This window comes from Panthera onca, chromosome D3 (assembly GCF_046562875.1).
Source record: "Panthera onca isolate mPanOnc1 chromosome D3, mPanOnc1 haplotype 2, whole genome shotgun sequence".
Taxonomy (NCBI): Eukaryota; Metazoa; Chordata; class Mammalia; order Carnivora; family Felidae; genus Panthera; species Panthera onca.
In genome coordinates, this window is record NC_138350.1 from 45,446,569 (window position 1) to 45,465,535 (window position 18,967).

The 18,967-nt window shown below is 43.5% G+C and overlaps 1 protein-coding gene across 2 annotated transcripts in view; it reads left to right on the forward strand.

The window, feature by feature from the left end:
- Positions 1 to 205: 205 nt before the first annotated feature.
- The window catches only part of LAMA3 (laminin subunit alpha 3), a 272,108-nt gene continuing 253,346 nt past the window's right edge, over positions 206 to 18,967 (forward strand). For both annotated transcript variants that reach the window (XM_078435375.2, XM_078435376.2), the window contains exon 1: positions 206 to 910. In XM_078435375.2, coding sequence (XP_078291501.2) covers positions 620 to 910 — 291 coding nt within the window. In that variant the 5' untranslated portion in view covers positions 206 to 619. The remainder of the gene's footprint in view (positions 911 to 18,967) is intronic.

An 18,967-nucleotide genomic window follows, 5' to 3' on the forward strand; every position in this document is an offset into this window, starting at 1 on the left:
TGTACGTCCCGCCACTCCCAATTCTCCGTCAGCTCCTTGGATCCCAGACTCGGTACGTGGCGGCAGTGCCATTTCTATCGTTGGCGCACAGTGTCTGAGAATTGACGGGACTTGTCTTTTGACAATTGAGACTTGTCCGGGAAGCCACAATGTCTTTGATGTAAGTTCTGCAGGCAGCGCCAGCTTGCTCTGATGTCTCACCCAAATTCTCTGCAAGCCGACTCCCTTGTCCGAGGTCCAGAGCTGGCTTTCCTCACTGGTGTGTGACCGTGAGTAGCTGGAGAGGAAAAGTATCTGATTTCTGCGCGGGGCGTGGGAAGGTGGGGCGGTCCCGGCCCCCGCCGCAACCGCCAGGGTAGGAGCCCGGGAACGCCTTCCGCGCTCCCCGCCCGCGAAGTTTGCAGCGCGCAGCGCGTTCGCAGAGACCTCGTCTCCTGGCCCGAGGCTGGGCGCTGTCAGTTCCTGCTCCGTTGGTTGCTGGCTCCAGCCGCTGCAGGTTCCAGACCAGAGAAGCCGCCCCCACGCCGCGGGCTCCAGGCGCGTGGGGCGGGGGTGCGGTCGGCCGCCGCCCACACCCCGGGCTGAGCTCGCTCTTCCCGGGACGATCGTGCGCTGCAGGATGGCGGCGGCTGCGTGGGCTCCAGGCTGGGCAACGAGGCCAGTCCTGCTCCTGCTGCTGCTGCTGCTGCCGCCGCCGCCCCTGCTGCGGGCGGTGAGCGCCTCTCGGGAACCCCGGGCCGCGGCCCGGCTCAGCCTGCACCCGCCCTACTTCAATCTGGCGGAGGCGGCGAGGATTTGGGCCACCGCCACCTGCGGGGAGCGGGAGCCTGGCGGCGCGCGGCCCCGGCCCGAGCTCTACTGCAAGTTGGTGGGGGGGCCCACCGCCCCGGGCAGCGGCCACACCATCCAGGTAAGGTCCCAGAGCGAGCGAGGGGTGGCAGGGGGCGGGGCCCCCTCCCCGCTCTGCCCAGCGTGCTCTGCCCAGCGACTACACGCGGAGGGAGGGGGTCTTTCCCCAGCGTACGCTGGAGAGCCCAGGTGACCCGGACGGGGTCCCCCAGCCCCGCGCGGGCAGGCGACCCCGGTGGTAGGCGCGGTGCGGAGGTGCGAACCTGCGGGGCACCAGGCTTGCAGACGCGCCGCCCGAGGCAGGGACGGGTAGAGCGCGCGAGGTGAGTGAAGGCTGAGGTTAAGTTTGGGCGCGCTGAGCAGAAAGTCCCAAGGTGCGCCCCGAAGTGCGTACACAGTACGGAACTGTCGCCCAGTCCTGCCGTCCTGCCGCAGTCACTCAGGTAGCGCCTGACCAGGCCTTGAGTGCCCTGGACGCCTCCTCCTAGGCCCTTCTTTCTCCCCGACCTTATTCGGAGAAGTTGGTAGCAGTGGGTTTCCGTGGAGTATTTGGAGAGAACTTTTAGGTTATATAGGTAGTATCACTCCGATGTCACCCAAAAGATGCACCTCACCGCACTGCCTGAAGTGCCACCATTCAGGGTCTCTGGGGCGAGTGAGATGAAATGGACAGCAATGGACGCGACGCTCAGGGTCCGACGCTCAGGGTTCGACTCAGTGCGAACACCTGGTGTGAGTGATAGTGTTGCTGGTGCTTAATCAGCATCTGGACGTGTGCCAGGTGCTGACACACGACCCTCACAACAGCTCTGGGAACTGGATCCGCGAGCAGGTTGAGAACGTGCCAGCGTCTTCAAGTAGGGTAGGGAGATTTGAACCCAGTCCTGACTCCAAATTTTCTTTACACTGAGCCATAATTCATGATTGCCTCCCTCCTTCTACTGGGAAATATTGCTGAGGAATAGGAAAGTGTTGCCGGAAGAGGGAGTGATTTTGGAGCTTGGGCTCCAAAGGCAAAGGATTGTCATTGAGAATCTAGGTCAGTGTTGTAGAAACTCTTGGTTGTGCATTTCCATAAACAACAAATTGTTGAACGTGCAGTTATAAATTGTGTGTATGTATTGCTTTATTAGTATGTTGTGTGTACTATAAAACACACAAGAATAGAAATAAAAATTAAAATGACAATGATGAAAATGCTTTTAATTTTATTAACAGCGCCTTTTAATTTTGCTTTCTCTAAATACTTAATTTGTTATTGTGTAGAGCTATTTATAAATATCCAGATGTAATTATTTATATGAATAGTTTTGACAAGTTGAGTTGAACACTTATGACCCAGCAATTCAAGGTTGGTTTTACATTAATGCTTGAAATTAGTGATTGTCCTAGCTGGAAAGATACTTCAAAAAAAAAAAAAAAATGGGTAGATTCCAGAAGGACTGCATTGACCACTGAGTTCCAGAACCAGCTACATAATCACAGAGTACAGTGCAAAATGAAAATGTGGAGCACCTTGTCCAAAAATTAGGAATTTCAAATGGTGATAGCGGAACATTAAATTAACTGAGGGGACTTTCTGAGCGTGGGATTCTGTGTAACTCCACAGGTCTGATATTGCCTGAATTCATTAAATCATGCTACTCATCTTTCTGCCCCATCCTCCAGTTATTCTAAAAATTTTTTAAAGTAGACACTTGGCCAGTCAATGTTTGCTTTTCAAATGGCATTAAGTACTTCTTGGTAGGAAGGTATTGTGTTTTAGTGGAAGGTAGGAAGGTAGTGTGTTTAGTGATTCAAAACTCACTGCAAGTCCTTTTTTTTTAAATATTAAAATATATTACAAAATTCTGTGTCCTTGTTTTTAAAATGTGCAAACATAAGAACTTTTAGAGTAACACAATTCTGTCTTTTCAACAGCCAAAAAATGAAACATTTCCAAACATCTATTTCCCAAAACACTCTTTTCAAAGTGTACATTTCTTGGGGCACCTGGGTGGCTCAGTCAGTTAAGTATTCGACTTCGGCTCAGGTCATGATCTCGCGGTTTATGAGTTCGAGCCCCACGTTGGGCTCTGTGCAAATAGCTCAGAGCTTGGAGTCTGCTTCGGATTCTGTGTCTTTCTCAATCTCTGCCCCTCCCCCGCTCATGCTCTGTCTCTCTCTCAAAAAATAAACATTAAAAAAAATTTTAAAAACATTAAAAAAAACTTAAAAAAACCCAAAGCATCCATTTCTTTAGAACAGTATTTACCTTTTCACACGTCGTTAAAACAACACCTTTACCTTGGTAAGTACCCTTATTTTTTGTAAATATCTATCAGGTCGTGTACTACTGGCAGCCCATGTCATCCCAGAATAAGCAGATTTGGGATTTTTGTGGAAAAAAAAAAAAGTGTGACTCATCTTTAAATTTCAAATTCTTTTAAGTAGGTTACCATGAGAGAACCGGTGAATCTGTGCCATCAAAACAATTTCATTATCACTCCTCCTTGTAGTACAAGTTTGGAACTGTTCTGCCCTTCAGGAGAATAGAATCCACATGTCCACTTAACCAGGCACATGCAAGCTTTGATGTGTCATGGTCAGATGATAGCTGGTGGAACCCCTCCTCCTCTTCCCTTGGACAGACAGACTCTCAGGACCATTGTGACCAGGTGACTTGAGGACAGGGTAAAGGCCCTATGCCATCTGCACATTCAATATTAGTAAGACTGAGTTTCTTCATTTTTAAGTAAAATAAACAAGTTTTAATATTCCCTTCTGGCATCCCATTGGATTGTCTGGCACATCCAGCTTGGAGAGAACTGTCCTAATTATGGAAAGAGTAAATGCAAGCAGAAGAAAGGTATCAAAGAAATTTTCAGCTGTCTCCTCTCCCATGGATTTGCCTAGGAATGGACTGATCTTCATTCCCCTCCTCACTGTTTTTTTGTTTTGTTTTGTTTTGTTTTTGAGTGCTCATAGGTTGATACTACTTTTTGGAGGTCCAGAAAAGTCCTATTTTCTGGTCTGATGGAGTTTCCTTGGTTCTTAAACCTTGGTTCACAGTCCTAGATAGAGTAGGAAGTGGCTTTTCTGAGGTCATGCAGCAGACTGCAATTCTAGGCCAGGCCATAGACAGTGGAAAAATAATGCCATCTGGTGTTATGCCGTATTCTTCCCTAAAAATTAGGAGAGCAAAAGTTGCTGCTGAATAGTGCTTTCTGCTTTCACAGTTGAGGGCTTGAGGAGATCTCACTGATTGCTCACGTGAGAGGTTCTTACCTAATGAGGACAGAGGAGACAGGGAAGGGGAGTTCTAAGAGCTGGGCTATGAGATGCTCACTCTAGCCCATTGTTGGCAACACCTGGTATAGACCCTGCCTTTCAGAAAACTGTGGGGTGATGGGAGATGAGTGGGAAAAGGAAGAGAGACTGGGATTGATCAATTGGTTGTACCCGAATGATGATGATCTTGAATCTTACTTATGTATAGCTCAAGATGGGAAATGGAGAAGAGTTAATAAGTTCTATTTCTTTCAGCTTTCTAAAAATAAATCTTCAGGGCCAGCCAGGGTTTAGAATTTCAGGCAGAAGGATTTTTCAAAAAATGTAAAAAATGAATAAAAGTCATGTCTTTGAATAAAACCTGGGCTTATGGTTCTGATTCTGTAATAATAATTCTGATACTTGAATGGTAGCATGTGTCGATAGGTAGAGGATTTTCAAAGTCTGAGGTTTTTGTTTGTTGTGTGAAAAGTATCTGCTGTGGTTTCTCTGGACTTCAAATTCATTAAGTAAGATTTTATATACTTGTTACTGCTCAGACATAAAGTTTTTGGTGTTTGAGAGCTCTGTGATTCAGGGATTTTGTCTGTCTGGTTCACAGCTGTATCCCATGCTTAACCGCAAAGGCTGGTACAGTATATGTGCTCAGAAAATATTGAAGGAGAGGATGGTGAAGACACAGCTAAAGGCGGTAAAGAAGTTTGTAAAGAATATACAAGGAAGGGGCGCCTGGGTGGCTCAGTCGGTTGAGCGTCCGACTTCAGCTCAGGTCACGATCTCGCGGTCCGTGAGTTCGAGCCCCGCGTCGGGCTCTGGGCTGATGGCTCAGAGCCTGGAGCCTGCTTCCATTCTGTGTCTCCCCCTCTCTCTGCCCCTCCCCCGTTCATGCTCTGTCTCTCTCTGTCTCAAAAAAAAAAAAAAAAAAGTTAATAAAAAAAAAGAATATACAAGGAAAATGCACAAATTAATTCTATTCCGCTGAGAAGAAACTCCCACTGAAATCTGTCACACTTTATGCTTCAATTTTAAATGTTTAATTACCTATGGAATCAAAACACATTATTATTTCTGACATCTGCTAGAGATGATGGTAAAATGTTAGTGGAAGGCTGCACTGAAAATATAACCTTGTGTTTGGTTTAGTTTGGCATTAACACTACACTCACAAGGAACGAAGTGAACCTATTTACCAAATATATGATGCCGATTTTGTACATTGACAATTCAACACATCTCTTGTATGTTCCTTAATTACATTATAATTTATGTGTAGGAACGTGTATCTAACCTGAATGACAGTGGTAGGGGAGCTTGCACACACTGGTCAGTTACAGCCCAGAGCAGGAATGCTTGGCACAAAGCAGGCTAGGTTGTGTGTTTGTGTAACTTGGACTAATGGTCATAAACAGGAAACTCAATTTCACTAAGGCTGTTTATAGAACTATTGTGAAAGAGAAACCATTTGTTAGCTTCAACAAGGGCCTTTTCCTTTGTGAAACTGATAGGAAAGTCTTGAACAAGGGCTGAGAAATGAAGACATTCATTATTCCACTGATACATTTGTAACAATTCTTAGGTGTGTTATTTTGAAACTTCAGACAAATGACTACAGTCAGCAATTTAAAGATGAATAATCCTTTTTTTAAATTTTATTTTTTAAAATTTACATCCAGGTTAGTTAGCATATAGTGCAACAATGATTTCAGGAGTTGATTCCTTAATGCCCCTTACCCATTTAGTCCATCCCCCCCTCCCACAACTCCTCCAGTAACCCTCTGTTTGTTCTCCGTATTTAAGAACCTCTTATGTTTTTGTCCCCTTCCCTGCTTTTATATTATTTTTGCTTCCCTTCTGTTATGTTCATCTGTTTTGTGTGTTAAAGTCCTCATGAGTGAAGTCATATTTGTTTTTTCTCTAATTTCGCTTAGCATAATACCCTCTAGTTCCAATCATGTATTGCAAATGGCAAGATTTCATTCTTTTTGATTGCCCAGTAATATGCCATTGTATACATATACCACATTTTCTTTATCCATTCATCAATTGATGGACATTTGGGCTCTTTCCATACTTTGGCTATTGTTGATAATGCTGCTATAAACATTGGGGTGCATGTGCCCCTTCGAAACAGCACAGCTGTATCCCTTAGATAAAAACCTAGTAGTGCAATTGCTGGGTCGTAGGATAGTTCTATTTTTAATTTTCTGAGGAACCTCCATACTTTTTTTCCAGAATGGCTGCACCAGTTTGCATTAAAGATGAATAATACTTTTTAAAAAATGATTTTCCTAATAGTTCTGTGTTTATGGACATTGGCCAAAGTTTAGCAATGAAAGTTTAGCAATGAAAGTTTATGCACAAATCATTTGGAGAAGACAAACATCCATGTTTTCCTCTGGAGAGCCACGTTCACTCACCAGGGTGAGGTGGAACATGGTTCCACATAGCAGGACGTCAGCAATTTAAATTTCTTCCTCAACAGAGGTGCCTGGATGGCTCAGTAGGTTAAGCGTCCGACTTCAGCTCAGGTCATGATCTCAGGGTTCATGGGTTCAAGCCCTGCATTGGGTACTGTGCTGACAGCTCAGATCCTGGAGCCTCCTTCGGACTCTGTGTCTCCCTCTCTGTCTGCCCCTCCCCTGTTCACACTCTGTGTCTCTCTCAAAAATAAAATAAATGTTAAAACATTTTTAAAATTTTTTCTCAACAAATCACAGACTACTGGAGCTCATGGACTTTCAGGGCTGTTGAAAGTGAATGTTCAGTCCTTGAATTGCAAGATCTTACTTCATGCTCTGAATTACCTGTGCCACTGAGAATGTGGATCATTTAATCTGAGAAAAAGAAGTATGTAGTCATAGGCAAAGGAAAGGACTTGTAAGAAAAGTGTGCTTAACTCATTACAGAAAGTTAGCTGTGTGCATTTTACATCTTCAGTGCACATATGAGTGTGAAAACTACACATTTTCTTCATATTTTTTACCAAAACTAGACTGAAGTATGAGTCATTTTTAACAGCTTTATTGATGTGTAATTTAAGTACTATAACATGTATCCATTGTAAGTGTGAATTAAATATTAAAAAAAATTTTTTTTTAATGTTTATTACTTTTGAGACAGAGCTCAAGTGAGGGAGGGGCAGAGAGAGAGGGAGACATGTAATCCGAAACAGGCTCCAGGCTCTGAGCTGGCAGCATAGAACCCGATATGGGACTCGAACCCACAAACCATGAGATCATGACCTGAGCTGAAGTCGGACTCTCGACCAACTGAAAAATATTTAATTCAGGCGCCCCTGAATTAAATATTTTTTAATTAATTTATAGAGTTGTGCAACTATCACTAGAATCCAGTTGTAGAACTGGATTTCCATCAGCCGCAAAAGTTTTCTTGTGTTTATGCTTTCAGTTTCTCTACTAGTATTATTTTTGTCTCTAAAAATTTCCCATTTCTGTAAATTTCATAAAAATGAAATTATACAATATGTGGTCTTTTGCGTCTGACTTCTTTCACTTGACATAATGATTTTGAAGTTCATTAATATTTTTGTATGATTTAGTAGTTTGTTTCTTTTTGTTGCAGAAAATAGTATTCCATTGTATAGCTACACCTCATTTTCTTTATCCCAATCAAGGACATTTGGATTGTTTTCAGGTTTGGGCTCCTATAAGTTAATGCTGCCATGAACATTCACAAACGAATCTTTGTGTAGACATATGTTTTCAGTTTCCTTGGGTAGATTCCTAGCTGTGGAATTGCTAGATCACATAGAAAATTTATATTTAAGTTTTCGAGAAACTACTTATTATTGAAATGGAGAACTGATGTCTCCAACTAATATTATGGAACTATTTATCCCTTCAGGTCCCTCAATTTCTGCTTCTTGTACATATGAGGCTTTTTTGTTTGGTATAGATATATTTAAATTGTTACATCTTCTTGAAGGATTGGCCCTTCCCTCATTGTGTAATGTTTGTCTTTATCTTTTGTAACAATTTTTAGCTTAAAGTTTATTTTGTCTGGTATTAGTGTAACCATCCCAGCTCTTTTTGGGTTACTCTTTACAGGGAATACCTTTTTCTATTCTTTCACTTTCAATTTATTTGTGTCTTTGTGTCTAAAGTGAATCTCTGGTAGATCTGTGTCATGTTTTTTGTTTTTTAATCCATTCTGCAAATCTTTGCCTTTTAATTTAGAAGTCTAATCCATTTACATTTAAAGTGATTATTGATAAGTGATAATTTATAAGCCTAATCCATTTACATTTAAAGTGGCCTTACTTCTGCCATTTGTTACTTGTTTCCTGTATGTCTTCTATTTTTTGGTTCCTCAATTCCTCCATTGCTACCTTCTTTTGTGTTTAATTTCTTTTTCTAATAAACCATTTTGATTTCCTCATTTACTTTTCTGTATATTTTTTGGTTATTTTCATAGTGATTACTTGAGTTGATATAAACTTAGCATCAGTGGCATCTAAAATTCTGCTTCTATACAGGTCTGTTCCCACTCTTTATGTTATTGTCACAAATTAGATCTTTTTTTTAAAAAAAGTTTATTTTATAGAGAGGTAGCAAGCGCATGAGTGGAGAAGGGGCAGAGAGAGAAAGAGGGAGAGAGAGAATCCCAAGCAGGCTCTGCGCTGTCAGCACACCTGATATGAGGCTTATTCTCACAAACCTTGAGATCATGATCTGAGCTGACATCAAGAATCCAATGCTTAACTGACTAAGCCCCTGAGGTGCCCTAACAAATTAGATCTTTTACATTGTTGCCCGTTGACATACATATATAATTGTTGTTCTGTGCATCTCTTCTAAATCATATGGGACAAACCAAAAATTCAATAATGCTGGCTTTTGTATTTATCTATGTAGTTATCTGTCCTGGTATTTCTTATTTCTTTGCATGGCTTTGAGTTACTGTCTAGTGTTCTTTAATCTCAGCTGAAAGACTCCTTTAGCTTCTCTAGCTTTTTAACCTTCAATAGAGCAGGTCTACTAGCAATAAACTCCTTTGGCTTTTGTTTATTTGGGAGTGTCCTCATTTCTCCCTCATTTTTGAAGAATAACTTACCAGGTACGGAATTCTATTTTCCTCTCAACATTTTAAATATGTTATCTCAGTGCCTTCTGGTTTCCATGGTTTCAGATGAGAAATAGGCTGTTAATATTATTGAGGATCCTTTATATGTGATAAATTGTTTCTCTTTTGCTGCTTTCAAGATTACTTTTGTCTTTTCTTTTTAATGTTCATGTATTTATTTTTGAGAGAGAGAGTGTGTGTGCACAGTGGGGGGGGGCAGAGAGAGAGGGAGACAGAGAATCTGAAGCAGGCTCTGAACTGTAAGTGTAGAGCCCGATACGAGGCTCGAACTCACAAACCATGAGATCATGTCCTGAGTCCAAGTCGGACGCATAACCAACTGAGCCACCCAGGCGCCCCTCTTTTTGTCTTTTGACAGTTTGATTACAGTGTGTCTTGGTGTGGACCTCTCTGAGTTTTTCCTACTTGGAGTTAAGTTTCTAACTCTGTCCACTGAAGGGATCTAGAAGCAATGATACACTGGGAACAATGAACATATACTAAATGGTACCTCATACCCAGATCTTGGTTTCTAAACACCACACCCGTAATAAACAAACAAGTGATGCTTCTGGAAAAACGAGTTGGTTCCAAGGAAGGAGCACAAAATAAATAAAAATTGGCACTGGAATAGGGGCGCCTGGGCGGCTAAGTCGGGTAAGTGTCTGACTTTGGCTCAGGTCACGATCTTATGGCTCAAGAGTTCAAGCCCTGCGTCAGGCTCTGTGCTGACAGCTCAGAGCCTGGAGCCTGCTTTGGATTCTGTGTCTCCCTCTGTCCCTCCCCCACTCATGCTCTGTATTTTTCTGTCTCTCAAAAATAAACAAATGTTGAAAAAAAATTTTTTTTTATCAAGAGTTCTTTTAAGAATGAAATGTACAGTACATTATATACTGAACATATTTGGCATGCTAAATAATCCACCGGCAAAGAGACTTTTACAGAATAACTGTTAAATTGTTTTGGTACTGTATTAATGACTAGTTTAGATATTATTTATTTACATAGGGGCACATTTTTATATCAGTTGAAGAAACATTTTGCAGGGAGAGTGGTGGTGGAGTTGGATGAGCAGCGGCTGTCTGTGCAGCTGGCCCTGGAGACAGAGGGGTGTGCTTCCTGCGTCTGACTCTTGGTGTCAGCCCAGGTCATGATCTCACAGTTGTGAGATCATTGGCTTTGCGCTCGTAGCGTGGAGCCTCTTTGGGATTCTCTCTCTCCCTCTCTCTCTGCCCCTCCCCTACTCCTGCTAGCTCTCTCTCAAAATAAATAGATAAACATTAAACAAATTTTAAGTGACAAGAGGCTTTAGCAGCTGCTCATTTGAAAATGCCAGCGGAATTGAATGCACAAGTTGAAAAGTATAAGGAAAAACTAAGACAGCCTAAAGAACAAAAAAAGGAGACAGATGATTGAAATGTGGGACAGCATGCGAGGAGGAAAAAGTTACAAAGGAAATGTGAGAAAGCCTCCAGGAGAAGACATTCCTGGGCCTTCTACTTCATCAGGCATCCTGAAGCGAAAATCTGACAGAAAGCCTTTGCGGGGAGGTGGTGACAACCCTTTGTCTGTTGCAGAAAGTGGAGCGTGCTCCTGCGGAGGCCCGTCCTCTGATAGACGAGGCTAAGGATCTCGTTAGTGTCGCTTTTGGTCTTCCCAAGATGAATCCATAACCCTCAGTTCGGTCGCCTTATGCACGCTTTTCACGTTGTGCGTGAAGGGGAGGGAGGCTTTTTCCTCTTCTTTACGACACCTGCATCTTCAGTGGTTGAAGTCAGCATGGGGTATAGACATCACCACTAGCAGTAGTGGCAGTGGTCACACTTCAGTGAAGCCAGTGGCTGGGTTCATTGATCTCGTAGGTAATTGCTAGTTGGTAGTTAAAGGCCTCCGGGTGATGAGCAGTCTTGATTAAAGAGATCTAGGGATGGTCCTTCAAGTTAGATGTCCCTGCTGGTCTGACAGTCTGTGGGATGGGTTGTGCCGCATGATGTCTTCCTGGTAAATGGTGAGCCCGCCAGCGAGGATTATTGATGCAGACAGTTGATGGGGTTGTTTCTCTGTATGTAAAAAGAAACTTAAAAAAAATCCAAAGAACATTTTTAGCATCTTTATTAAATTCAAGGAAATTTCTGTATGCACTTGAATTTGTTTATCAAACATTAAACAACTTTTTATCATTCTAAAAAAAGGTAACATTTTTTTTTTTTTTGGAGGGGGGAGATATTAACTTTTTCAGGCCAATTTTGGTGGCAAGAATACATTCTTCCAGATCATAAATTTTTTTCTGGTTGTGATTTAGGCTTTCATGAGCCTGCATTAACCCTTGCTCAACATTCTGGAACCATTTGCCTAGTGAGGAAAAGACTTTCTCAATGGTACCTCAGTGGTCCTAGTCAGTGGAACTGACTGCATACATGGGCTCCTGGCCAAGGGACAAGTGGCGACTGAAATCCAGCCTGGGCAAGGCTGTATCTGCTCAGGGGCAGGGAGCCTTTTTTTTCTTCTTCATATAAAAAGAGCTTTTTGCATGAGCTAGCAGGGCCTTGATCAGATCCCTCATGCCAACAGGGTGGAAACTGCCCTGGGGAAAGCCAACTCATGGAGTCTCACGTGTTCTGCCAGTTTTTCAGTGTCATAAACATATTGTGCTTTCTTCGTGGTTTTCCCATCCTGAATGCTCAGAAAATACATGTGCGATTAACAAATGGATATTAGCCAGAAAGGAAGATGAATTTGAATTCAATTATTTATGCATAGCTTAGCTGTGAGGAGTGGGGAAAAGGAACAATTCTCTACTACGTTCAAGTTACACCATATATTGCACGTACTGTGTACAGAAGTGATACCAAATAAAGAGGCAGCATGGTGAGTAATAGCGATCAGGGGACTTAGTCTGCTGCTCAGTGCAAGGTGTAAATTTCACACTTAGGCAATATTTACTGATGCTTGCTTGGTACTGTTGGAAAGCACCTTACATGTACTGACTTCTTAGTCCTGACAGCAGTTTGTCAAGGGGGTATTCTTAGCATGCTCATTTTACAGATGAGGAAACAGAAGCACACAGAGGTTCAGTATGTGTTTAAGATCAGAAAGCTAGCGCGTGGTGCAGCCCCGTGGCCGCAGAGTTCATGCTCTTACTATCCTATGCTGCCACTGCCAGGCTAACTGCCCCTCCCCCAGAGTTTCAGCCAAACTGTGCACCACCTCACTAATTCCCTTCATTACCTGGGAGCCATTTGTTTTCACATCTGATGTCCTTATTAGATCTGTAGCTCCCTGAGCAGGGCGCCGCATTTTCCTGCTCATGTCTGTCTTCCCTGTGGCGGTGCATCACAGATACTCCATAGATGCTTTTTTTTTTTTTTTTTTTTTTTTTTACGTTATTTATTTTGAAAGAGAAAGAGCATGCACGAGAGTGGGGGAAGGGCAGAGAGAGAGGAGAGAGGGGATCCCATGCGGGGCTTCATCTCATGACTGTGAGATCACGACCTGAGCTGAAATCAAGAGTTGCCCACTTAACTGACTGAGCCACCCAGCCTCCCCTCCATAGATGCTTTTTGAAGAAACTTTCAAAGGCTGATACCATCATAGAATTTTCATACTATAGCAACACCTGGATAGAAGTGCTGTTTGACCAAAAAGTACCTGGATTTCAATAACCTGCCTTTGAAACACAGTTGTGGCCCTGATGTGTTGAATTGCAAAGTAGGGATAGCTGATATACTGGTTGAAACCAGTGACTAGGGCTGGGCCACCAGAAGCGGCAAGAGGCAAGGAAGGATCCTTCTGCAGATTTCAGAGGAAACGGGGCCCTGCCAACACCTTGATTGCAGACTTCTAGCTTCCATACTATGAGACAAGACATTTCTGTTGTTCTAAGCCGGTTTATGGCACAACGTTTTCAATGGTGGCCCTGGGAGACTAATACACTGTTAGTTGGTTCGGGCTGCCATAAGAAAATACTATAGATTGGGTAACTTACCAGCAACAGAAATTTATTTCTCACGGTTCTAGAGGCTGGGAAATCCGAGGTCAAGGGCAGATTCAGTGTCTGGTGAAGGCCCACTTCTAGTTTATATTTTTTTGCTATGTCCTCACATGGTGGGAGAGGTGAGGGATCTCTCTGGGGCCTCTCTTGTAAGGGCACTAAGCCCATTCAACTCATCCTAATACCATCATCTTGGGGGTTAGGTCTTTAACATATGAAATTAGGGGGGCATAAATATTCAGTCCATATTAGTAACTTTAAATCAGATAATCAGTCTCTCAGTGAGTCAGTAGTACTTCTTGACTATTCAGTGTATGAGTTATCTGTGTATGGGAGAGTGGAGGATGAAGGGCCCTGCATGAGACTCTCCAGGTAGTTCTAGGGTCTCTGCTTTTGAGACTTTGCCACCTAGCAACTCAAAATATCTCTAAGTAGAATGAGTATTGTTCTTGGCTGAACAAATATTTAGGGATCACCCACACTGAGGCATCTTTAAATATGAAGGCGTAAAATAAGGATTGATTAATGCAGGTGAGACCGTGGAAGTTTCCTGGATACTGTGAGCCTTGGATTCCTTTCTGCATAGAGCCCAGTGGTTGGATGATTCCTTTCCCACTAATGAGGGCTCACGGGCTACGTCAGGGGAAGGGTGGGGTTGTGAAATGAAAGGCCCAATTCCCTATGTCCTGGGATTGGCTCTGCAGAGACTAAATATTGCTGAAGATTTGTGTGCACAGAAGGCACTGGTGGCAGAGATTCTATGCAAGGTAGTTTGCACAGGGATTTGATGAGAACAAAAACGTCAGACTTTCACATGTTCCTGTCTGTCTTCTCTGTTTCCAGGTGGCTTTCCTATTTCATTTTGACACCTGATCACTTAATGTATCTTTAATGTGATTTTGAATGTTTTTAATGAACCAGAAATATGAACAGAAAATGGAGGGAGACCTCATTAGGAAAAATCTCTTGGTAAGATTGCCATAAACTAGTTGAGTTTTTTTTTTTTTCTTTTGTTTTATTTCATGATCTTTTAGATCAACTTAGTAGACTTCCATCTGAGTAAAAATATAGCCGTGGAAGTGACTTTCCAGTAGTGATAAAGTCTACGTTCCGTTTCCCTGAGCACCATGGAAGTCTTTGTAACTTTCATTCACTTGGTGTTACCTGCAGCCTCCGTTCTCTTTGATCGCTTGCTTGCTTTGGTCCTGGGTGTTGTTTTCTCTGGCTCTTACATACAGCACTTACCACTCTAGCTTAGGAGGATTGGGGCTGAAACAAACCATGGTAGAACTGCTTGACTAACCACAAGGAAGATGAGGCCAGGGGCCTTCAGAGCCATTACGGAGATGTTTGTAACTGGCGGTTCTCCACCTTCACTGAAGACAAAATAGAAGGGGATGTGTCATGTTGCAGCACAAGGGATTGAGATCGGCCATGGAAAGAGCTGCCAGGGGCGCCTGGGTGGCTTGGTCGGTTAAGCGTCCGACTTCGGCTCAGGTCATGATCTCACGGTCCGTGAGTTCGAGCCCCGCGTCGGGCTCTGTACTGACAGCTCAGAGCCTGGAGCCTGTTTCAGATTCTGTGTCTCCCTCTCTCTCTGCTCCTCCCCCATTCATGCCCTGTCTCTCTCTGTCTCAAAAATAAATAAACGTTAAAAAAAAAAAATTAAAAAAAAAAAAAAAAAAAGAAAGAGCTGCCAGGGCAGAGTGTACTCAACCACTGAAGGGATATTTTGAGAAGAGAGCCCTTTGCTAGGTCAAAATCCTGTGTGCCATCTTTTAGGCCCATCCGTAGACAGCTACAAGGCTTTGACTGGCAGGGCTCACGGGGAAGCTGTGCTTCCCACACCAGACCTGTACACAAGGAGGGACTTGCAGCCAAGGATTCGGGTCCCTCTGGTACCAGCCGTGCCCATATGTGTTTCTGCATTCTCAGCCCCGGAGCCTCTATTGAGAGACCTCTAGTGGAGGTCCCTGGCACTTCCCAGGTGCCTCCACGGGGGCTTCTCATGGGTGCTAGGGCTGAGGCAGTTTTCCCCACTCTGACTGTTTTTCTACTCCTGCTCTTCCCTTCTCCTCATTGTCAACCCTCTGGGCTCATAAAAAGGCAGGAGCCTTTGGACTTGGGTCCCTGGGGAGTGAGATACTTCTCCTGTCATCTGACCCCTGCCTGGTGCTGTACCATGGGGAAAAGTGGATCACTGGGACGCCGGCACCTTTTGTCTCTTGCCTTCACTATTACAGTAAGTGAATACAATTTTGATTACTACTTTCAGATTGGCTTGTTGTCCTCACTGATCATCTCAGCACCTGGAAGCTCAAAGGAGCTGGTAGAAGTTTTGTGGATGCTTCTTCTTCTTCTTCTTCTTCTTTTTTTTTTTTTAATTTTTAATGTTTTTATTTACTTTTGAGGGAGAGAGAGAGAGAGAGAGAGAGAGTGAGCGGGAGCAGAGAGAGAGGGAGACACGGAATCCAAAGCAGGCTCCAGGCTCCGAACTGTCAGCACAGAGCCTGACGCGGGGCTCGAACTCACAAATGTGAGATTGTGACCTGAGCCAAAGTCGGATGCTTAACCGACTGAGCCACCCAGATGCCCCGCCCCGTGGATGCTTCTTAATGTAGATTCTTATCAATGAAGGAAAGAACTGCTACCTGGAGATGTGTGTGTACACACATTTGTGTGTAATATCATCTGTTCCTGTATTGAACAAATATAAATTGACATTTATGTGCCAGGCACAGAGGATGGAGATTCAGTGGGCCAAGAATACAAATCTGAACAAGGCAGGGAAAGTCCCTGCCTGCATGGAGGTGACATTCTAAGGAGAGACTGCAACCAATGAGTAAACAAATATAATTCTAGACTGCTATTGTGTCTTGGAGAGAGTTAACAGGATTTTGTCATAGTGATTAATGAAGGGAAACTTCTCTAGGTTGGGTAGATGGAGAGGCTTTCCTAAGGAGGTCTTATTGGTACAGAAACCCAAGGGTTGAGAAGAAATCAGCCCCATCAAGAGGGTGGGAAAATGTGTTCCATGCAGAGGGAACAGGTACGAGGGCTTGGAGGTAGGAATGTGCGTGTCATGTTCTAGGAATTCAGGAGGCCATGCTGCCCTAGTTATGTATTAAAATATTTTTTTATTTATTATTTTTGAGAGAGAGAAAGCATATGAGTGGGGAAGGAGCAGAGGGAGATTGGGAGAGAGGATCTGAAGCAGGCTCTGTGCTGACAGCAGGGAGTCTGATGCGGGGCTGGAACTTACGAACCTTGAGATCATGACCTGGGTGGAAGCCTGACACTTAACCCACTGAGCCATCCAGGCGCCCCATGTATTTTGAATGTTACGCCTGAAAGAGACTTCTGTATCCTTTCCAGAATTTATAAATACTTCATTTTATTTTTGTATGTATTTATGCCCTTTCTGGTCCTCAAAAGAATTTAGGTGACTGATGAAATTCAAAAACGTTAGACATGGGGCGCCTGGGTAGCTCAGTTGGTTGAGTGTCCAACTCTTGATTTCGGCTCAGGTTATGATCTGACATTTGTGGGATTGAGCCCCACTGTGAGTGCAGAGCCTGCTTGGGATTCTCTCTCCCTCTCTCTCTGCCTCTCTGAAAATAAATAAATTAACTTGAAATCGTAAAAAAAATTAAAACATTGTACAAAAGAGTTGGGGGAACGGGACAGTGGGAAAATAGAAGTGATGAGTATAACTACTTTGTAAGGAGATCAATAACTGAAATGGAATTGAAAGAGAAAGGCTTGGCTTGAGGAATGAATCAGATCAGGGTCAGACTATCTCCCTAAGGGCAGTGTCTCACTTTTAGCAGGTCAGTAGCTGATGGTTGAATGAATGTACAATTAGGGCAGACCTGTTCTCACAAATCTAGGCTTTGGCATGAAACTCTTAGGAGGAAGTACTTTGGGTTTGGGGCACTGAGTGGGCAAGCAAAAATGTGACATGGCTCACTTCGTAAACCTGAGCTTGTGTTAGAGCAGGTGACCTACATGCGAGTACAAGTTCAGGTGACCCCTTATTGCCAGTGAAATGCCAACACGAACGACATGGAACGAGAATAGAGGGAGAAGTGGAAGGAAGAGGAATCTATGGAGATCATTAAAATAGGAGTTTAAAAACTTGCAGAAAGAACTTCTGGGGCTCTTTCAAGAAGGAACCGGTTGGTCCTGGAACGCCCAAAAGTAGATTGTATAGTGTCAGAATTAAGAACATGGGCTTTGGAATTAATCGAGCTCGCTCTGAAAGCAACTCTTCCTAAGGATGTGATCCTGGGTGAGTCAGATAACCTCTGTGAGCCTTGGTTTCATCTTTTGTAAAATGGGGATACAATAAATACCATTTAGTTCATAAGGTTATTCTGAAGATTACGTGAAGAAAACCATGTGCATCTGGGACATAGTATTTAATAAGTGGTAACTCTAATTAAAGTTATTGAAAAAGTAGAGATATCAAGGCCTTGATAAAGAGGCCAGATGGGATAGCTGGGGTAGATTGGGAGAGGGAAACCTCTTGAATGGAAAGAAATCACAGGGGAGAAACATGTTATGGCCAACAGAATGACCAGCATTTTCTTTCTTTGCTCTCTGATTTGGCCACGACGGGAAGGTAAGCAAGGAGGGTCGGTAGCTGAGAAGTCTCTGAAACAGGAGAGGTACCAGCTAAAGATGGGAGAGCTGAGTTGAGCACGAGTAGCGCTTCCTGGCCAGAGCAGGCAGGTGGTCAGAAGTTAGGAGCTGAGGATGGGCCCTGGGAGTCCCTGAGGGAATGAGCAAGTCGATTTCCATTAGAGGAGAAAAAGCAGGATTGGATTTAATTACACTGTGTTTTCTAGTGAGTTTAGTGACAAGGGTGTAAGTCTATAATTTCCTGTTGTTTTTTTTTAACATCAGGAGTTTAGCTTCTGACATTAAAGGTCAAATCTCTCTCTCTCTCTCTCTCTCTCTCTCTCTCACACACACACACACACATTTCTTTTACCCATCTGCTCCTCTTCATCACTGATTAACTCGTTTATCAATTTCTAGTATATTTCCTGAAGTAACAAAATAGCTTATGCCATTTTAATTGACCGACTAAATGAACAAATGTTAAGTGCCTACTTTCTGCCAGATGCTGTTCTGGGTAGTGAACAAGTCTCTGCTACCAAGGCACTTACAGTGCATTAAAGATGATGGCAAAATTAGCAAATGGTAAGTGCTTCCTGCTCAGAAGAAAGAGAAAGCAGATAAGACAATGGAAGTGTACTTGATCTTAGCCAGAAGGCAGAGAAGCAGTTGGGACAATAGAAGCAGATGGCAGAGTACAGCATTGCTTTTGATGGAGTGGACAAGGAGGACTTCTCAGAGAAGGGATTTAAGTCTGGGAAAAGCATGTTCTCCAGAGAGGGAACAGTAAATGCAAAGACGCTGAGGCAGGAACATACTTGTGTCAGCGTGGGTTGAATAGAGTGATTGAGGAGAAGAAAGTGGGAAGTGGGGGGGTTGTGTGTTTGTCTCCTGATAGGAATGATCCAGTAGAGTGCTAAATTGAGATGCAGGAGAGTGTGTGTGTTTAGAGGGTGTAATTGCAGATGCAAAGCCCTTGAGCCCTTGGGCAGGAGGGACAGATTCAGTCTTTGTGGGAGATGGGGCAACTTTGGAGCACAGACAGCTTCTCTGCAGCAGTGGGAGGCAAGGAGGGTATGTGGGCACAAATGCAGGGAAATTTGTGGGTTAGGAAGATGAGCAAATTCAGTAAATTCATCAGGAGAAGGGAAG